This window comes from Stegostoma tigrinum, chromosome 27, assembly GCF_030684315.1.
Source record: "Stegostoma tigrinum isolate sSteTig4 chromosome 27, sSteTig4.hap1, whole genome shotgun sequence".
Classification (NCBI taxonomy): Eukaryota; Metazoa; Chordata; class Chondrichthyes; order Orectolobiformes; family Stegostomatidae; genus Stegostoma; species Stegostoma tigrinum.
In genome coordinates, this window is record NC_081380.1 from 9,315,117 (window position 1) to 9,333,562 (window position 18,446).

Sequence of the window (18,446 nt, forward strand, 5' to 3'; positions counted from 1 at the left end):
ACCTGTCCCACATCTTGTGACCATTCTCAAGTTGTTGCACGATTTATTGTGTCTCAACAATATTAGAAAATGGGAAGAACAGTGTGAATGAGCTTTTACACTAGCCAAAGAGTCTACATTAAAGTCAGAAGCCCTGACACATTTTTACCCAAAGTTACCCTTGCATCTAGCATGCAAAGTATTTTTGTGTGGAGTGGGAGCAGTCATTTCTCACATATTAACCAATGATGAAGAGTAGCCAATAGTTTTTGCATCATGTGCAATTTTCTGATGAGGCATTAACCTGAGGCCCAATCTACCCTCTTAGAAGGATGTAGAAGTTCCCATAACATTACTTGGAAGAACAGTAGGGGAGTTGTCACTGGTATCCTGGCCAAATTTACCCCTCAATCAATATCTTGAAAAAGATTATGTAGTGAGCTTCACATTGCCATTTTGGGATCCTTGCTGAGATCAATTTGGCTGCCAAATTTTGTCCCTTCTAACGGCAGCCACAATTCAAAAAGTATTTGATGAAGTACAAAATGCTTTGGGATGTTATGTAGTCATAAAAAGGCGCTGTACAATCGCAGGTATTTTAAAAAATGTGTTTTACGCAATTCCGACAGATTCTGTAAGCAGCAGGAGTAAAAAACCCACTGATATAAAATAGACATTGTTAGCTTGTGAGTCAGTAGTTCCTGTAAATGATGTGACCAGCAGCTTGTGCTTCTGCTAGTCGTGGTTTGCTCTCACCTCAAGGCTGCGTGAAGGATCTGTTTTACTTGCATTTGGTCTTCATGTGCTGGAAGGGCTGTGCGGTTCCTGCTCTGATCTTTCTACTGGTCATGGGTCAAGTGAAGCCGTCAGACCTTGTGATCATTTTACTTCAGTATGGGAGATGAATCAGCGTTCTTTACAACTACGACAAGTAGGTACATTTACGTAGAGCCTTTTGAATAGTCGAACGCCCCCCCGAAGGTGCTCTACAGGAATGTGATGAAACAAAACTTGACAATAAACCACAGGGAAGGTGACCACAATCCTGTTCACAGACCAAGAGAGGTTCTGAGCAGCCAGATAAATTGAAAACTGTGAGCTAAAGTTTGGCAGAGACACAAGGGGATTCTGAGTTAACCAAAATGGCAACAGAGGCATTCTGAAACGGGTCCGGGACCAGCAGGAGGTCACTGGACACGTTGGAACTAATGACATAGGTAGAGAAAAGGGGCGAAATTCTGAGGAGATAATATAGGATGTTAGGCAGGAATTTAAAAAGTAGATCCTCGAGGGTAGTAATATCTGGATTACTCCCAGTGCCACAAGTTAGCGAGGGTAGGAATAGAAGGATAGAGCAGATGAATGTGGAGTTGGTCTTCGGGAGAAGGATTCACATTTTTGGACATTGGAATCTCTTCTGGGGTAGAAGTGACCTGTATATGAAGGATGGATTACACCTGAATTGGAAGGGGACTAATATACTGGCGGGGAGATTTGCTAGAGCTGCTCAAGAGGATTTAAACTGGTGAGGGCGGGGTGGGGGGTGGGGAGGGTGGTGTAGTAAGAGAGGGTGAGAAAAGAGATCAGTCTGAGGCTGGTCCAGTTGTGAAGAGGAGAAAGTCAAATAGTCAAGGCAGGCAGGAACAAGGCAGAGGACGAAGTAGGACTGATAAATTAAACAGCATTTATTTCAATGCAAGAGGCCGAACAGGTAAGGCAGATGAACTCAGGGTCTTGGTTATGAACATGGGCCTGGGATATTATAGCAATTACACAGACGTGGCTCAGGAATGGATAGGACTGACAGATCAATGGCCCAGAGTATAGATGCTATAGGAAGGATAGAAGGATGTGGGGGATGTTGCATGAGAGGAGGGCGAGTGGTGTTTTTGATTAGGGATAACATTATTGACTGTACTTAGGAAGGATATTCCTGGGAATATGTTCAGGGAAGTTATTTGGGTTGAACTGAAATAAGAAAGGGATGATCACCTTATTGGGATTGTGCTATAGGCCCCCTGAATAGTCAGCAGGGAATTGGGAAACAAAATTGTCAGGTGATTTCACGTATCTGTAAGAATAATGGGGTGGTTATGGTTGGGGATTTTAACTTTCTAAACATAGACTGGGACTGCCATAGTGTTTAGGGCTTGGATGGAGAGGAATTTGTCAAGTATGTGTAGGAAAAATTTCTGATTCAGTATGTGGATGTACTTGCTAGAAAAGATGCAAAACTTGACACGCTCTTGGGAAATAAGGCAGGGCAGGTGACTGAGGTGTCAGTGGGGGAGCACTTTGGGGCCAGTGATCTTAATTCTGTAAGGTCAAAAACACACGACACCAGGTTATTATCGGACAGGTTTATTTGAAGACACATGCTTTCTAAGTCTCCGAAGGCTTGTGTCTTCAAATAAACCTGTTGGACTATAACCTGGTGTGGTAGAGAGATAGTAGGAACTGCCAATGCTGGAGAATCTGATATAACAACATGTGGAGCTGGATGAACACAGCAGGCCAAGCAGCATTTTAGGAGCAGGAAAGCTGACGTTTCGGGTCTAGACCCTTCTTCAGAAATGGTGTGTGATTTTTGACCTTGTACACCCCTGTCCTACACCAGCAACTCCACATATAATTCTTTTAGTTTTAAAATAGTGATGGAAGAGGATAGTCAGGATCCAAAAGGCGACATTCTAAATTGAAGGAAGACTAATTTTGACAGTATTGGGCAAGGGCTTTCAAAAGTTGATTGGGAGCAGATGTTCACAGATAAAGGGATGGCTGGAAAATAGGAAGCCTTCAAAAATGAGATACAGTCCAGAGACAGTATATTCCTGTCAGGGTGAAGGGCAAGGCTGGTAGATGCAGGGAATGCTGGATGACTAGAGAAATTGGGGTTTTGGTTAAGAATAGGAAGGAAGCATATATCAGGTATAGACAGTAGAGATCGAGTGAATCCCTAGACGAGTATAAAGGCAGTAGGAGTATACTTAAGAAGGAGATCAAGAGGGCATAAAGGGGACATGAAATAGCTTTGGCAAATAGGGTTAAGGAGAATCCAAAGGGATTCTACAAAGATATTAAGGGCAAAAAGGTAACTAGGGAGAGAACAGGGTCCCTTAAAAATCAGCAGGGCCACCTGTGTGTGGAACCACAAGAGATGGGGGAGACGCTGCATGAATATTTTGCATTTATGTTTACTGTGGAGAAGGATATGGAAGATAGAGAATGTGGGCAAATAAATAGTGACATCTTGCAAAGTGTCCATATTACAGAGGAGGAGGTGCTGGATGTCTTAAATCACATAAAGGTGGATAAGCCCCCAGGACCTGATCAGGTGTACCCTGGAATTCTGAGGGAAGCTAGCGAAGCGATTGCTGGGCCCCTGGCTGAGATATTTGTATCATTGATAGCCGCAGGTAAGGAGCTGAAAGACTGGAGGTTGGCTAACTTAAGAAGGAGATCAAGAGGGCAAAAAGGGGACATGAAATAGCTTTGGCAAATAGGGCTAAGGAGAATCCAAAGGGATTCTACAAAGATATTAAGGGCAAAAAGGTAACTAGGGAGAGAACAAGGTCCCTTAAAAATCAGCAGGGCCACCTGTGTGTGGAACCACAAGAGATGGGGGAGACACTGCGTGTGTCACTATTTAAGAAAGGAGGTAAGGTAAAGCCAGGGAGGTGGTCGATGGTGGGCAAGTTGTTGGAAGGAATCCTGAGGGACAGCATTTACATGTATTTGGAAAGGGGAGGTCTGATTAGGGATAGTCAACATGGCCTTGTGTGTGGAAAAATGTGTCTCACTAACTTACTTGAGTTTTTTGAAAAAGCATCAAAGAAGACTGATGAGGGTATAGCCGTGGAAATGATCTTTATGGACTTCAGTAAGGCGTTCAACAAGGTTCCTCCCTGCTACAGGAAGGATGTTGTGAAACTTAAGAGGATTCAGAAAAGGTTTACAATAATGCTGCCAAGGTTTGAGCTGTAGGGAGAGAATAGAGTGAGAACCATGTTTTTGGACATGTAACTGACTTAAAGGTAGAAGACAGAGGGTGGTGGTGGAGGGTTGCTTTTCAGACTGGAGGCCTGTGACCAGCAGCGTACCACAAGGATCAATGCTGGGTATGCCGCTGATTTGGATGTGAATATAGGAGGTATGGTTAGTCAGTTTGCAGATGACTCCAAAATTGGAGGTTGAGTGGACAGTGAAAAAGGTTGCTTCAGAGTACAAGGTGATCTTGATCAAATGGGCCAATGGGCCGAGGAGTGGCAGATGGAGTTTAATTTAGATAAATGTGAGGTGCAATTTGGAAAGGCAAATCAGGGTAGGATTTATACACTTAATGGTAAGGACCTGGGGAGTTTTTCTGAAAAAAGAGACCTTGGGGTGCAGATACATAGTTCCTTGAAAGTGGAGTTGCAGGTAGACAGGGTAGTGAAGGCAGCGTTTGGTATGCTTGCCTTTTTTGGTCAGTGCATTGAGAGTAGGAGTTGGGAGGTCATGTTGCAGCTGTACAGGACATTGGTAAGGCCATTATTGTAACACTGAGTGTTATTCTGGTCTCCCTGCTACAGGAACGATGTTGTGAAACTTAAGAGGGTTCAGGAAAGATTTACAACAATGTTGCCAAGGTTTGAGCTGTAGGGAGAGGCTGGGACTATGCTCCCTGGTGACCTTGTAGAGTTTCATAAAATCATGGGATACATGGATAAGGTAAATAGACAAAGTGTTTTCCATGGAATGGGGGTGGGACCCAAAACTAGAGGGCATAGATTTGAGGTGAGAGGGGAAAGATTTAAGAGGGACCTAAGGGCAACTTTTTCACGCAGATGTTGGTGTGTGTATGGAAATGTGCTGCTAGAAGAAGTGTTTGAAGGTGATACAATTACAACATTTAAAAGATATCTGGATGGGTATATGAATGGGAAGGGTTTAGAGGGATATTGGCCAAATGCTGGCAAATGGGATTAGATTTATTTAGGATATCTGGTCAGCATGGATGTTGGATCGAAGGATATGTTTCTGTGCAGTGCATCTCTCTGAATCTATGAGCGCCCCCACCCAACCTGAATATGGCACACAATATTTGTCAGAGAGGGATTGAGGGTGGGTTGTGGTTTGGTCATGCAATAACCTTTAGCCAGATACAATTTTCATTTGTGTGCTGTCCAAATCAGAGCCTGCGAGCTTTAGCTTTTTGAGAAAAAGGTTTCATGCTGCCACATTTATTTGGAGAGGTAGAGTATTCTTTCATGGATACGTCAGGTGTCCCTTTAGGAGAGGTATGGAGCCCTTTGGGATTGTTAAGAACATAAATGAAAGTGCATAAAATGTGGATAAGCTTTGAGTGACCATTAGTCTTTAAAGCATTTAAATCTCCTGTCCTTTTAATTAAAGATGTCTGAGATTAAAAAAAATGTAATTTCAAGCTGTGGATATAAGCCTCACTATGTGCTCGGTGTTTTCAGCTCTTAGTACAGGGAAATCTAATCTCCTTAGAATAGTTAATCCTCCAATTTGTTTTGTATTACATGGCCTTCATTTACATAAAAGGAGAAACACATCTCCAGGGGACATTGCTGACAACAGAACCAAGTCAACAATTCATATACTACATCTGGAAGTCCTCAAGTCCTCTGGTCATCCAAAACCTGTACTTTAAACTGCACTCTTGATTAATCATCTGAGCACACTGCACTGCGAGAAGCCTCACAAATACACAATCCTCTTTTTTTTCATTCATTAACAGGATGAGGGCATCGCTGTCTAGGCAGCATTTATTTTCCATTCCTAATTGCCCAGAGGGCAGTTAAGAGTCAACCAGATTGCTCTAGGTCTGGAGTCACATGTAGGCCAGATCAGGTGAGGATGGCAGTTTCCTTCCGTAAAGGACATTAGTGAACCAGGTGGGCTTTTCCTGATAATTGACAATGGATTCACGGTCATCATTAGATTCTTAATTCCAGATATTTTGTTGAATTGAAATTCCGCCATCTATCGTGGTGGGATTTGAACCTGGGTCCCCAGAATGTTATCTGGGTATTTGGACTAACAGTCCAACAATGATACCACTAGGCCATCACCTCCCCACTTGTTATTGCTACACAATAGAAGATAACTGTATTTAATCAGAGTTCAAATACTCATTCTATAAAACTCATCCTCCATGGATGACTAGCTCCCATTATTAATATATTCCATTCAGCCCATGTAACCCTTTATTAACATGACCGTCACCTGTTCTATTGGATTTCAGATTTTATTTAACGATAACATTTTTTTATTTGGACCTCACGTTGCTGTACTGAATCTCCAATGTTTACATGAATAGTTCATTCTTGTCTTAAAATAATAACCTTTTCCAAGTGAAGCAGAGCCTTTGCCGTATGGATTCCTTCTCAACAAGCAGGTAGCTCAAGCCAGCAATGTAAACTAGATTGCAAACAAGCTATGCTGTCATCATTGCTTCTTTAACTCACAAAGCCGCACTTCCTCAGGCAATTGTTTCAAAGTTATTTCCTGAGGACAGCATGTGAATAATAGATGAAAGCTGATAGCTTAAGACTGTAAAGATATTGGAGCAGATTTAGGACATTCAGCCCATCTGGTTTCACCTTTTGATCATAGCTGATACGTTTCTCAAACCCATTCTCCTGCCTTTACTGTAACACTTGATCCTGTTACTAATCAATAATCTATCCATTTCTGTCTTAAATATCAAATGACTTGGCCCCCACAGTACTCTGTGGCAATGAGTTCCACAGACTCACCACCCTCTGGCTGAAGAAATTCCTCCTCATCTCAGTGAAATTCCTCTTCATCTCAGTCCTCCTTTCACAGTTACATTGTGTTTTCTTAAAACTATTCCAGCATCTTGCCTGAAATCATTCCCAAAAGCCACCAAATTATGGCGTCTCTCCCCGCCGGGTCCCTCCCAACCGCCCTCTCTCTCTGTTTCTCCTTTTGGTTTTCAACCTCTTTAAATTTCTTCTCAAAAGCCACCTTTTCAACCCAGAAATTTGGTCACTTCTGTCACTTTTTGCAACAAGCTTATTGATTTAGTTATGACAATTAGCTGTCTTGCCTCCCACCATCACCAGAGCCCCCCACACACAGACGCAGACCCCACAAACACAGACACACACAGACACAGGCACACACCCCACCATTGAAATGCTTTAAGATGTTTTCATTCATTCCTAAAGTAGGACAGCACCAAATGAGCCCACTTGTACTGAATGTACATTTTGTTAGTTATTACATGTCTCCATGAACATACACTTGAGCTGATGTTGACGTTCTGGATGAGATTGCAAACTGAGACTGTCATCCTTTTGGAATATAAATAAGGAGCTCTTTCTGATATCTTGGTTTGAATTCTTTCTTCAACCTATACCGATAACAGCGATTTAACTCATGTTTCACCTCATTGGGGTTTATGGGATTGTGCTATGTACGAAACCGATCCCATTGTTACCCTTACAATAAAAGCATGGTATAATTCAATCTCTAAAATTTCTTAAATATGTTTGAGGGGAGTGATGGTGTCCTTTATGAAGTCTTTCTTCCTGTGAGCAACTTGTGATGAGTTGAAAGAACTTGTTTAATTTATGCTTGAGCATCCTCTTTTTAGACAGTCACACTGATGCAAACAAGAAATACTCAGCTCAGTTTTTTGTCTGTTTTTCAGGACAGGAAGCAGTGATCCATACTGCATTGTACGAATCGACAATGAGACAATTATCAGGTAACGAATTTGTTTTTGCTTTGTAGGAAGGCTAACTGTAGAGATCTATACTTTGCATTGTCTTTCTGTCACCATTTGTCTGGCAGTTTTTGCCATCTTGGACAAACAATAGTGATGTGGTGCACTCTGCTTCTATGGAGACCTCATGTGGGTCACCCATTCTGTCTGCTAGCTTTGATCACAGTTGTGGGTTATTGGGACAAAGAAGAGAGCAGGGTACGCATACCTGGGCAGGGATTAGTGCTGGGGCACTTGGCTGAGTTTACTCTGTTCAGTATCACACATGCACATGCACAGACACACACGTACACACAGACACAGACACACACACACACACACACACACACACACACACACACACACACACACACACACACACACACACTCTCACACAGACACACACACACGGACACACAATTAATGATGCACTTATGGACAGCAGGGTCAGGTGTTACCAGTACTGCCTTGGTCCTTGTCACTGCCCCCTCATGACAGCGAAACTTGGATCAGCTGCTGCCTGTCCTTTGAACAGCTAATTCGTCATCCCGTTTCATTTATTTTGTGTCATTTTGTTTCATTGTTTAATTTATTGAATCTGGACTTGTGTCCTTTGTAACAATGTGTGTTAGGAATTCACATAAACTCAAAAGGAGGCACATGTAATTTGTAATCATCTTCAAAGCTTACATTACAGCCTGAAACTATTCTTTGGCTTGTGTTACTGTTTATAATATTTTATTCCAATCTGAGAAGCTCGGCACTGGCTAGGATTGTGTGTTTACACAGCGTGAGCACAATCTGCCTGCAATACTGGCTGGAGGTCAACATGTCCTTTGCTGAATTTACTTATTGCCCCTCTTGGATAACTGTGAAAATGATGGATACCCAAGTGACTGCCGTCTTTTCCAGGTGTCCCCATGTTCACATTGGTAATTTTATGCGCTGTAAAAATACTCCCAACAATTTTTTGTAGAATAAACAGAGACATTGATCAGCATCAAAACAGTTGCAACAGCGCTAACTAAGGTTGGAACTGGAAATAACAATGGAGCTGATGTTACAACTTCAGTAGGTGCACAGTCCAATCTGTTCGAAACAACACTGTAGTGCAGTGGACAGTGGTGTTTGCATGTGTTCTAGGTTCCTGTGAGATTGGGGCTATATGTATCTATTGAAGTCTATGGGGTTTGCTGTGCATGTATGCTTGGACCTACACCGTGAAGTGATGACTTGATTTGATTTATTATTGTCATATGTACCCAGGTACAGTGAAAAGTTTTGTTCTGTGTGCAGTGCAGGCAGATTATACACAAAGTGCATTAGGGTAATAGAACAAAGTGAGGAATACAATGCTATAGCTGCAGAGAAGGTGCACCGAGCGAGATAATATTAAGTTTGAAATCGGAGAGGTCCTTCGAAAAGTCTGATGACAGCAGGGAAGAAGCTGTTCTTGAATCTGTTGGTACATGTGTTTAAACTTTTGTATCTTCTGCCTGATGGAGGAAATTGGAAGAGATTTATAACTTGGGTAGGAGGGGGCTTTTGATTATGTTACTGCTTTCCCAAGGCAATGGGAAGTACAGAGGAGTCAATGGATGGAAGGTTGCCTTGGTGACGGACTGGGCTGTGCTCATAGCTGGCTATAGTTTCTTGCGGTCATGGGCATAGAAGTTGCCATACCTGGCCGTGTTGCATTTTGGATGGAAAGAGGCTGAAGGGACTACATGGGGTTGTTGGTGAGAATTCAAACCTATTTACTGACTCAGACAAAAAGGAATTCATTAATAACCTACCAGTTGCTGTCATTTTCAGATACAGATACAGTATACATTTTGAGCATCTCAAAGTCTGGTGTTAGGTTTTGTCGCGGTGTAAGTGTTTTGGCACTCCTGTTTTTTATAGAGTCCACTTTCGGGTGTATCTATGAAAGCAGTTTCACTTCTCACGGCAATTCTGTTGAGAGGAAACGATATAGAATCCAGAGCAAATGAGGAGTGTGTAGAATACAGAATGATGGAGATTCTAACTACAGCGTGCTGTCGTGGTGGCTTGCAGCTTGGAGCCCCAACTGAACGGAGTCACTAATTTTTAGGGCCTGGGCCCGAAACGTCAGCTTTCCTGCTCCTCTGATGCTGATTGGCCTGCTGTGTTCATCCAGCTCTGCACCTTGTTATCTCTATTGTCAGGTGGGCTGCTGATTCAGCAACCATCTACCTTCCTGCATCGCAACTTGAATAAGCACATCATTGGCTGTAAAACACTTTGGGTTGTGGTGGGGTTGTCAGAAGAATTGTAGAATTGCAAGTGTTTCTTTCTGTGAACTGCATGGCTGTCAAGCTCTTTGAGTGTTGTTCAAGCTGCGCTCCTCCAGGTGAATAAGGACTTCTGGGTCAGGTTCCTGATTCATGCTGTAGCTGGTGGGAAGGATTTGGTGATGAGGCACTTGTGACATAATCCCAACCCTCTAACCTGCTCTTAGAGTCCCCACAGTGCGGAAACAGGTCCTTCAGCCCAACAAGTCCACACCCACCCTCAGAGCATCCAACCCAGACCCATCCCCCTACAACCCACCTAATCTACGCATCCCTGAACACTACGGGCAATTTAACATGGCCAATCTACCTAGCCTATGCATCATTGGACTGTGGATGGAAACCGGAGCACCCGGAGGAAACCCACGCAGACACAGGGAGAATGTGCAAACTCCACACAGACAGTCCCCAGAGGGTGGATTTGAACCTGGGTCCTGGGTGCCATGACACACAGTACTAACCACTGAGCCACCATGTTGCTTCAAAATCTCCCCTCCCCCTACCGCATCTCAAAACCAGCCCAGCTTGTCCCTGCCTCCCTAACCTGTCCTTCCTCCCACCTATCCCCTCCTCCCACCTCAAGCCCCATTCCCATCTCCTACCTACTAACCTCATCCCACCCCCTTGACCTGTCCGTCCTCCCTGGATTGACCTATCCCCTCCCTACCTCCCCACCTACACTCACCTTTACTGGCTCCATCCTCACTTCTTTGACCAGTCTATCTCCTCTCCACCTATCTTCTCCTCTGCGCATCTTCTATCCGCCTCCCACTCTCTACCAACTTATTTCAGAACCCCTTCCCCTCCCCAATTTCTGAACGGCGTAGGCCAAAAACATCAGCCTTCCTGCTCCTCTGATGCTGCTTGGCCTGCTGTGTGCATCCAGCTGTATACCCTGTTATCTTAAATACAGAAATACTAGTTTTGGGATCACTGCATCCTCTCACATCTTTTAGAATTGATACCTTGAAGCGATATCTGACATGGCAGTGAATTCTCAGTGACTCATGTCTGCGCAACCGACTAACCTAACCTTACCGAGGAACTGCAGTGAATCAATTCATATTCTGTTCAGTCATTACCGGGAGCAAATCTCAGTCTTTATCCTTGAAAGGTTGATGCTTCTAACATTCAAGAATGTTACACAGCACTGGCTGTAAATCCAAGGAACTGAGAGCATTACTTGTACTGTGAAAACGTGCTCCTGGCAATGAAATGATGTGATGGTGGTTTACAGTCACTGAGGGCTCTGAATGAGCCATAGGGCCAGTATGTTTACTTAACAGATTAGACCCACTTGGTTAGCATTTAGTCTCTGGTGGAACTATGTACACACAGAATGGATACTGTCGATCTTAGTGGCTGACCTTTTAATCCATTCATGTGTCCCCTCAAAATGTTATTTAATACAAGCATTCAGTTGCTTTAAATCAAGTTTATTACCTTTCCCCAAATGAATGCAGGAAAGTCCTGAAAATGGACTAGATTGGAGAATGTTTTACTCCCCACGCAGTCACTGTGCACTTTGACTGGGTTCACAATCTCATTCAGCCTGATCTCATACTCTTTACATGCTCTTCAAGGTTGATCACATAACACGCTTCAGCAATTCAATCTACTCTTAAATTGAGAAATGATATTGTGTGAAATAAATTCCTAAATTGCTCATTTCTTCTTCAAAACATTTGAAAGGCAAGGCAAACAAGCCTTATAGCAGGACACGAGGCTCCTTTGTCTCAATCAGTTTTTAGTATGTACAACATTTCAAATCACTTCTTGCTGCAACTAGATCGCAAGTTGCACTTCTAACTTGTGTGTCAATGGAGTCACAATCAAACATATCTTAAACTTTCACAAGACACTTTGAGATTGGTATAGAATGGTCTGACCATTAAATATAGATGGCCTGACTGTCATTCCTGAAGATCTTCTGTGAAATAATATTTCCCTTAAATAATAGTCACCATTCTATCCAGCTCCAAACGGCAGTCACCGATGAGGCAAATACCTGAGTTGGTATTTCTCCCATGCACAGTTCACTGATGCGCCTGATGTACGTTTCAGAGACCATGGGCTACATTTTTTTCAGCCTTTTGGAAATGAACTGGGAATTGTGAGGGCTGGGAATCAAGTGGGAGGAAGGAGCCAGGAAGACAGCCTGGTGTCTTCCTGGCACTGAATCGTGCTGTCCAGTGACAGGAGCCCTGTCAGCAGAGTTGCCCAGTGAGTGTCGTGAGCCTTTTAAAGGTCCAATCAAGAGCCACACCTCTCCCCCGGCTGAGCTGGGACAGCAAGTTAGTCCTCAAAGCACGAAGCAGCCTTTAACATTGAGCTGCCATGACCCTCATGCTGCAGGCCAGCAGTGGGACACCAGCCTCCTGGGAAAGGTTGAGCTTGATACTTTCAGGGACAGCCCCTCAGGATTGGTGGGCTACACTGCAATGACCCCTCAACCCAACACTCATCAAATAATAGAGATAATGGGAACTGCAGATGCTGGAGAATCCAAGGTAATAAAGTGTGAAGGTGGATGAACACAGCAGGCCAAGCAGCATCTCAGGAGCACAAAAGCTGACGTTTCGGGCCTAGACCCTACATCAGAGACCAGGCTGACAAATCACTTTGTTCAGTTCGATTCATACCTGTGCACTGCTGCCTCCTCTACTTTGCAGAAGCATTTGTCGCGGTTTATTGAGTATTAGCACAATGAACAGGCAGATCAGTAAAGAGTGTAACAGTGTGTAGTAGGGCTAAAACCCATACCACCGAATGGTAAAGGTTTAGAACCCATTTTCGAACCTGGACTTCTCTGTGAACAGGATGGCTTCTCACTTGTACAGGGGAAATCTTCCTGTATGAAGTTATTGATCACATTTGAATGGGAACACGTTGAAGGAGGAGAGTACATAGAACATAGAACATTACAGTGCAGTACAGACCCTTTGGCCCTCGATGTTGCGTTGACCTGTGAAACCAATCTGAAGCCCATCTAACCTACCTTATTCCATTATCATCCATATGCTTATCCAATGACCATTTAAATGCCCTTAAATTAGGTGAGCCTACTATTGTTGCAGTCAGGGCACTCCACGCCCTTACTACTCTCTGAGTAAAGAACCTGCCTCTGACTTCTGTCCTATATCTATCACCCCTCAATTTAATGCTATGTCCCCTCGTGCTAGCCATCACCATCTGAGGAAAAAAGGCTCTCACTGTCCACCCTATCTAATCCTCTGATCATCTTGTATGTCTCTATTAAGTCTCCTCTGAACCCTCTTCTCTCTAATGAAAACAGACCCAAGTCCCTCAGCCTTTCCTCATAAGACCTTCTCTCCAAACCAGGCAACATCCTGGTAAATCTCCTCTGCACCCTTTCCAATGCTTCCACATCCTTCTTATAATGCGGTGACCAGAACTGTACGCTATACTCCAAACGCGCCCGCACCAGGGTTTTGTACAGCTGCCACATGACCTCATAGCTCCAAAACTCAATCCCTTTACCAATAAAACCTAACACACCGTACTCCTTCCTAACAATCCTATCAACTTGGGTGGCAACTTACAGGGATCTATGCACATGGACACCAAGATCCCTCTGCACATCCCTACGATGAGTCAGGAAGGGAAAGGGGCTAGGGAAGATTTTCGGGTGATTTGGGAGGCATTGTTGAAGGCCTGGGAGCACTAGACAGATGCATAGCAGATATTTGAGGAGCAGTGTGGGCAGATAATGTAGAGGGCAGGAGCTGGAGATTAGGACCACTTAGGGAAGGACATCTTCGTCAGTGCCTGGAGTGGCTGCTGTATCAGGAGGGTTGGATTCTTGGTGCAGTTAGCAAAGTCTCTTTGACCCATTATAATATCATTGTTGTTAAATGCTATGGATCTTGATCTCTCACCCATTTTCTAACAAAGCTTTAGGCTGTGCCCTGCCTTATTATCCCAGCCTTCAGGCTATTCAACTTAGTGCACACATAAGTATGTTTCCTTCTCATTCCTTTGCACTTATGAAACGTCTCAAACTTCTATGGAGTCCATTCCAGGTTGCCTTCTCATCACTTGCTGAATAGCCATTGTTCCTCAGTTTGTGCCTCCTAATGTTACCTACTGAAATTGGAGATCAGCTTCACAGCTTGCTCTTCCCTCTGAGTTTGGATGGTTTGGTTGTCACGGTGATCAGAACAGCCTGGTTGCGGGCACCGCCCAGTTTTGGCACAGTCACTGTGTATTGGAGCTCAACAGGTTTGGAATCAGAGTCCACTATCCTGCTGGTTCTTAACTTTTGCCATCTTCACACCATTACAAACCATTTCTGTGTAGACCAGCTTTGGCCAAATTCAATTCTACTTATTGAGGGCCTGGTGCAATGAGGATTTAATTTAGTTCCCTTTCTTAACATCACATTCCTCTGATAATGCAAAATAAAACACCTTTTATTTGAAAATGACGGTAAAAAAGCTGCTAGTTCCAGTGCCTCAAAAACTAGTGATCAATGAGACCTAACGAACCTGAAGGTCTCAGACTCAGTTCCAGATCCTGACTGTTTCATAGATTTATCAAATCACACAACACAGTAACAGACCCTTTGGCCCAACTCGTCCATGCCAGACAGATTTCCCAAACTACACTAGTCCCATTTGCCTGCGTTTCATCATATCCCTTGAAACCTTTCCTATTCATGTACCTATCCAAATGCCTGTTAAATATTGTATCTGTCTGAATTCACCACTTCCTCTGGCAGTTCATTCCATATACGAACCGCCCTCTGGGTGAAAATGTTGCTCCTCTGGTGTCTTTAAAATTTTTCCCCTCTCACCTTAAAATTATGCCCTCTAGATTTGAACTCCCCTACCCAAGGGAAGAGACCTTTGCTATTCGCCTTATCTGTGCCCCTCATTATTTTATAAACTCTTAGTCCATTGGTCAAGTAGCCAGTGCTTAAGATCCAGGCTGACCCTTATGTGGGTGAGAAACTAGAGAGCACCACATTACTAGACACTCAAACCTTGGCTGGAGAAAAGGAAAAAGTTGCAGAGGTGTTACAACAGTTGCCAGTAAGGACCTCCTTTTTATGTATGAGGCAGGGCCCTGTAGAAAATGGTGAGTGAGCCCTTAAGGCTACAATGGCAGTGTTTTGTGAACGTGCAATATTTATTTCCATAGAACTGCAACAATATGGAAGACCTTGTCTCCGTTTTGGGGAGAAGAGTACAATGTCCATCTTCCCAGTACCTTCCACTCCATTTCTTTCTATGTGATGGATGAGGATGCAATCAGGTAATATTCGTATTAATTCCTAGCTTAATGCAGATTCCTGTACTGCAATATTAAACAGCAATGGTCTCGCTAACTTTGTATCTTTATCGTTTAACTTTAGCCGTGATGATGTCATTGGAAAAGTTGCTATAGCGAAGGACGTTCTTACTGCCAACCCTAAAGGTAAGCAAAACTTTGACTTCACTGCATCCCTGCAGACTGCTGCTTCGTATACTTTGCAAAAGCTATTGTCACTATCTATTATGGAGTAGAACAAGGTGAAGTACATCAGTAAAGGGTGTGACACTATACACTAGAACATAAACCCAGAATATTGAATGGTTAAGGCTCAGGCCCCATGTCCTGCCACCATCCATACCACTGCATTTCTGCCCCAAACTGCTGTGACTTCACTAAAATTGTAAATTATGTTTGGTGTTATGGACACCACGTGAATGATTGATTCATTCCTTCATTTAGCATGACTAAACTTGCTATTACGTAAATTTTCAGCTGAACACTCTGGGCAATGTTCATTTCAACAGTCTGACTGGGACTCAAACACAGCCCGAGAAGTGAGAATATATGGGCAATCTGCTAAACCAGTACTTCACAAATTATTCTCCAAAACATCTCTATTTTTTAACAGTTTGAGTTAGAGTCCAAATACCAATGAAAACAGAACAGCAATAAAGCAACGTAATAACATTCAGGATATAATTATTAAAGTTTGTCAGTTGTGGGTCAGCGTATACTATAAGCTATAAATATGTGAATTTGTGATGAAAACCCTCAGCCTTTTACGATAAGTCTGCTGCTAGGAGCTGGTTCCACATCTGCCTCCATCAACTCTTGGGAGAAGCCACTGCAGGATGTATATTTACATAGATAAGTTACCTCATGGCATGCCTGATCAGAACGTGCTTGTTTGTGTTGTAGTTGGTTACTGCTGGGACAATACAAGGGTGCCAGGGATTAACGTCATGTTATTTCTCATGACCCAATTTGCTCTTTCTGTGATCCCATTTGGCATTGTGACTCAGGCTTGGGAGCTGCTGCACTAATCCATTTTCTTCTCAATAGCACTTCAGGATTTAAGGTAATTTTAGAGTTTGAGGAGTCTTAGAATCATAAGATCCCGACAGCATGAGGCAATTCAGCCCATTGACTGTGCACAGACTGTCCAAAAAAATTCTAAGCTCCCAATCCAGATCTGTGTCTTTCTGATGGCTAATCCACCTAGCCTGTACATCCCTGGACACTACGGGCAATTTTGTGTGGCCAATCCACTTCACCTACACATCTTTGGATTGTGGGAGGAAACCAGGCCACTTGGGGGAAACCCACACAGACACGGGGAAAAAGTGCAAACTCCACACAGTCACCTGAGGCTGGAATCGAACCCAGGTCCCTGGTGCTGTGAGGCAGCAGTGCTAACCACTGAGCCACCGTGCCACCCCTTCTTGTGGATGGATTTTGTTAGGAGGGGTGAGGATTGGAAGGGCTAAGAAACATAAGTGGCACTTTAAACCTCTATGGAAATATTGAAATAGCGAGCCAATCAACAAAGCAGGTGACTAAAGAGCTCAGATTGGAGGATGGCTCAGATGACGATGTGAAATTTACATGGTCCTTCCTGTGAATTGAAAGAACAGCATGAACAACTACAATGCATGTTACAGTTGAGAAATCCTCCCATTCATTAAGTTTAGTGTGCTGTGCATTCTGTCTGGCTGCTGGAAACCTTTGTGATAACTATGTTAAAACGAGACACAATCATTTGCTCATTCTTGCTTGATATTAGCAACAGTGAATAGTAGTGGGCAGGAGTCTTCCTGTCTTTTTGTAAGAAGAGCTATCTTTGAAGTAGTGCTGAGTTAACTGGAAAATGCTCTTTGATACTTAGAGTTGAAGTTACCTAACAGGATGCAAGTTGCATGCCTAGGCTGTGGTTAGTTCAGGTTCCATTCTTGGAGGTGATCTCGCAATCCAGTTTAGTGTCATATGGAGGCTGAGCTGCTGTTGTGAAGGTGCTGTCTTGCAGGAACGCTGTTAACTCAAGGATTTGTCTGTTCCAGTGGATGTCAAAAGATTCTGACAACATTTCCCCATCCAATCAAACCCACAGCATTATTTATTCATCCATCTTTCTGTTTCTGGGATCTTGCAGTGTAGCAGTCCATCTTACACAGATGGCCAGATGCTTTACTTCAAATGAATTCATTGTATTTTGAGGAATTTAAGAAGGTGATGACCACGATGAAGTGTGATATAAATGAGTTTTCCTCGAAGTAAGAGAAAGGGCACTCAATAGAGTGCATTGTTTGACCATACTGTGCTAACTCAATATTATTAAAACTTGAGGTTCCTTTTCTTGAGATGTTTCTCTTTCTAGTTATGGCCCTGTAACTGCAAAACTGAAAAATATCCATTTTCGTGATGAACGTCTTTCTCACCGAGAAAGCTTCAAGCCAATCCACCTCCAATAACCTGCTTTGAAAACTCTGATCCCATTTTGACAACTGTGACAAGTTGCACTGTGGTATCTAGGATAAGACAACATTTTAAGTAGCACAATCTGCAACAGCTTAAAAAATTAAGTCCACGTGCCCTAATTCGCAATGTTAACAAAGGCTTTAAAAAAAATGCTAAGATCTCAATCCAGACCTGCATCTTTTCCAAAAGATAATTGTTACTTCATTGTGCTGTACTCTTACTGCCTGCTGAGTTTTGTTGAGACCTGTTGATGAGTTTTTGAGATATACCTGATACAGCCAAGGGATACCATGTGCACTCATCCCACACTTAGTGGCCTTGATAATAATAACACAGTAACAACAAATATGTCAACTTAGCCATGCATGAAAATAGTCAGAGGCAGGTCCAGTTCATTCAACTCGATTACTCTGCTACCCTTTCGCTCCCGCACAACATTCTGCTAGGTATTGAAACACCTCAGTGTCAAATTCCTGTCAAATTACTTCAAATATTTCACATATCTTTCACTAATCTCTATTTTTGTTCGTTTCTCCTCAATATCCTGGCCTACTTTGAAGTAATTAGGGAGATAAATTTAATCAAGATTATTTAACATCTTGAATACTTTAGTCAGATCTTTCAATAAGCACCTTATTTCAAGACTTTATAACTTATGC

At 43.1% G+C, this 18,446-nt stretch overlaps 1 protein-coding gene across 2 annotated transcripts in view; it reads left to right on the forward strand.

Annotated features, from left to right (window-relative positions):
• Positions 1–18,446, forward strand: part of rasa4 (RAS p21 protein activator 4) — a 233,593-nt gene that overhangs the window by 12,578 nt on the left and 202,569 nt on the right. For both annotated transcript variants that reach the window (XM_048556900.1, XM_048556901.1), the window contains exons 2-4: positions 7,667–7,723; positions 15,199–15,312; positions 15,413–15,474. In XM_048556900.1, the coding sequence (XP_048412857.1) occupies positions 7,667–7,723; positions 15,199–15,312; positions 15,413–15,474 (233 nt within the window). The remainder of the gene's footprint in view (positions 1–7,666; positions 7,724–15,198; positions 15,313–15,412; positions 15,475–18,446) is intronic.